This window comes from Penaeus vannamei, chromosome 17 (assembly GCF_042767895.1).
Source record: "Penaeus vannamei isolate JL-2024 chromosome 17, ASM4276789v1, whole genome shotgun sequence".
NCBI lineage: Eukaryota > Metazoa > Arthropoda > Malacostraca > Decapoda > Penaeidae > Penaeus > Penaeus vannamei.
The window spans coordinates 21,153,788-21,156,287 of record NC_091565.1 but is presented as its reverse complement, the minus strand read 5'-3'; the positions used below and the strand labels follow the sequence as shown (position 1 = coordinate 21,156,287).

At 38.8% G+C, this 2,500-nt stretch overlaps 1 protein-coding gene across 1 annotated transcript in view; it reads left to right on the top strand.

The window, feature by feature from the left end:
• Positions 1-862, top strand: part of LOC138864639 (uncharacterized) — a 1,000-nt gene extending 138 nt beyond the window's left edge. Inside the window, exons 1-3 of the mRNA XM_070132478.1 lie at positions 1-14; positions 112-339; positions 400-862. The exon at positions 1-14 is cut by the window's left edge and continues 138 nt beyond it. Coding sequence (XP_069988579.1) covers positions 1-14; positions 112-339; positions 400-862 — 705 coding nt within the window. The remainder of the gene's footprint in view (positions 15-111; positions 340-399) is intronic.
• The last annotated feature ends 1,638 nt before the right edge of the window (positions 863-2,500 follow it).

Genomic DNA, 2,500 nt, shown 5'->3' with positions numbered 1-2,500 from the left:
AACACCGAATGTCTGTGAGTAGAAGCGACCCTCAAAGGAGAAGTTATTAAGTATACCAGGCAAAGTTTTCGCCCACATTCTCCTGAAACGGATCCGCAACCACCTGCTAAGGCACCAAAGACCAGAGCAATCTGGATTCACTCCTGGCAAGTCCACAATAGACTGTATCCTAGCGCTTCAAGTCATGGTAGAGCGTCGTCGTGAGTTCGGTCGTGGGCTGCTTGCAGCCTACATCGACCTTAAGAAGGCCTTTGATTCGGTGCAACGCGAATCGTGGGAGATCCTGACACAGAGGAATTCCAACATGGATTTTTGGATTAATAGCAAGTCTACATACTGGTACTGAAAGTGCTGTAAGGTGTGGTGGAGTCCTGTCGAGCTTCTTCCCTGTTAACTCAGGAGTGGGGCAAGGCTGTGTCCTTGCGCCAATACTTTTCAACACTTGCATGGACTGGATAATGGGCAGAGCTACTTTCCAAAGTCAGTGGAGCAACACTGGACAATATTAGATATTGCCCTGGGCTTGCAGGTCTCCTGGACTAAGACCAAAATTCAGGATTTTGGGGGCCTGCTAGGAGAACCCGTTCAGTTGATACGCGCCTGCGGCGAGGATGTTGAAGTCATGGAGAACTTTACATACCTTGGCAGTGCAGTTCATGTTTCTGGGCTGTCAGACCAGGAAGTCAGTAGACGGATTGGTCTTGCAGTAGGAACCATGAACTCAGTTAAGAAGAGTATTTGGAGGTGTCGGTACCTATGCAGGAGGACAAATTTACGTGTCTTCCAGAACTTCATAATGCCATACAGGCACCTAGCTCGTTTCCCTGTAGATGACCCTGCCCATCAGGTTGTCTTTGTATGAGACAATCCTACGTGGAGGAGTTCTATGGGAAGACCCAGGAAGTCGTGGCTTGGGCAGCTCGACCAGACCTGTCGTGAAAAACTAGAGATAGGCCGAGGGCCTGCCTGGCGACTCGCCATGAAGGACCCCCGTAGCTGGAAACGAAGGGTGGATGCGGCTATGCACCCCCACTGGCGTCGGCCCCTTTGATGACATATATTCATATCTATATACAGATACACACACACACACACACACACACACACACACACACACACACACACACACACATATATATATATATATATATATATATATATATATATATATATATATATATATATATATATATATATATATATATATACATATATATATATATATATATATATATATATATATATATATATATGTGTGTGTGTGTGTGTGTGTGTGTGTGTATGTGTGTGTGTGTGTGTGTGTGTGTGTGTGTGTGTGTGTGCATACATACATAAATGTATGTACATATAAATATATATGTCTGTATATATATGTATATATATATATATATATATATATATATATATATATATATGTGTGTGTGTGTGTGTGTGTGTGTGTGTGTGTGTGTGTGTTTTGTGTGTGTGTGTGTGTATGGGTATGTGTGTGGGTGTGTGTATGTGTATGTGTGTGTGTGTGTAAAGAGAGAGAGAAATCTGTGTATATTTGTCTATATATACACATATGTATATATATATATATATATATATATATATATATATATATATATATATATATATGTATATATATATATATATATATATATATATATATATATATATATATATATATATATATATATGTATGTATGCATGTGTAGATATATACGTATATATATATATATATATATATATATATATATATATATATATATATATATATATATATATATATATATATATATATATGTGTGTGTGTATGTATGTATCAAAAAAAAAAAAAAAAAAAAAAAAAAAAAAAAATATATATATATATATATATATATATATATATAAATATATATATATATTCATATATATACATATTTTTTATGGTGTGTTGTATCAGCTTATATCATTATATATAATAAATATCATATTGTATTATATCACATATACATGCATGTTCATGTAAGTGTGTGTGCGAGCGCAAGGTTGTCTTTTCCTCCCCGTTTCCCTTCTCTCCTTCTCGGCCGATCTGCTCCCTCCGCAGCCTTCGTGCGGCCTTATCAAGATTCAGCAGACGTGGCCGCTAGCGAGATTGTGAACGATGCGATCAATATAAGCCATTAAATTCACTCCGGGACACATGTACGCGGACGCTCCGAAGGAACTCTCGCGGCTCATTCGGCCCCGCGAGCACCTGGCCGACCTGCAGCCCCATCGCAGGCCGTCTTTCAGCCATCCCGTACTCCGGGATGCAGCATCCTCCCTCAGGTGACCAGGTGATGCATGCCTGGCCTGAGTTTTCCTTTGGCGACGGAGAACTTGTTTCGGTTCCCTCGCTGCAGGAGCTGTGCGCTATGGTCCTGTTTTAATAATCTCTCTTCTTCCAATGCGAGTGGATTTGGTGTATGTGTATATATATGAATGTATATATGTATATAATTTTTACTTTCTTTATATCATTATCATTATTAGA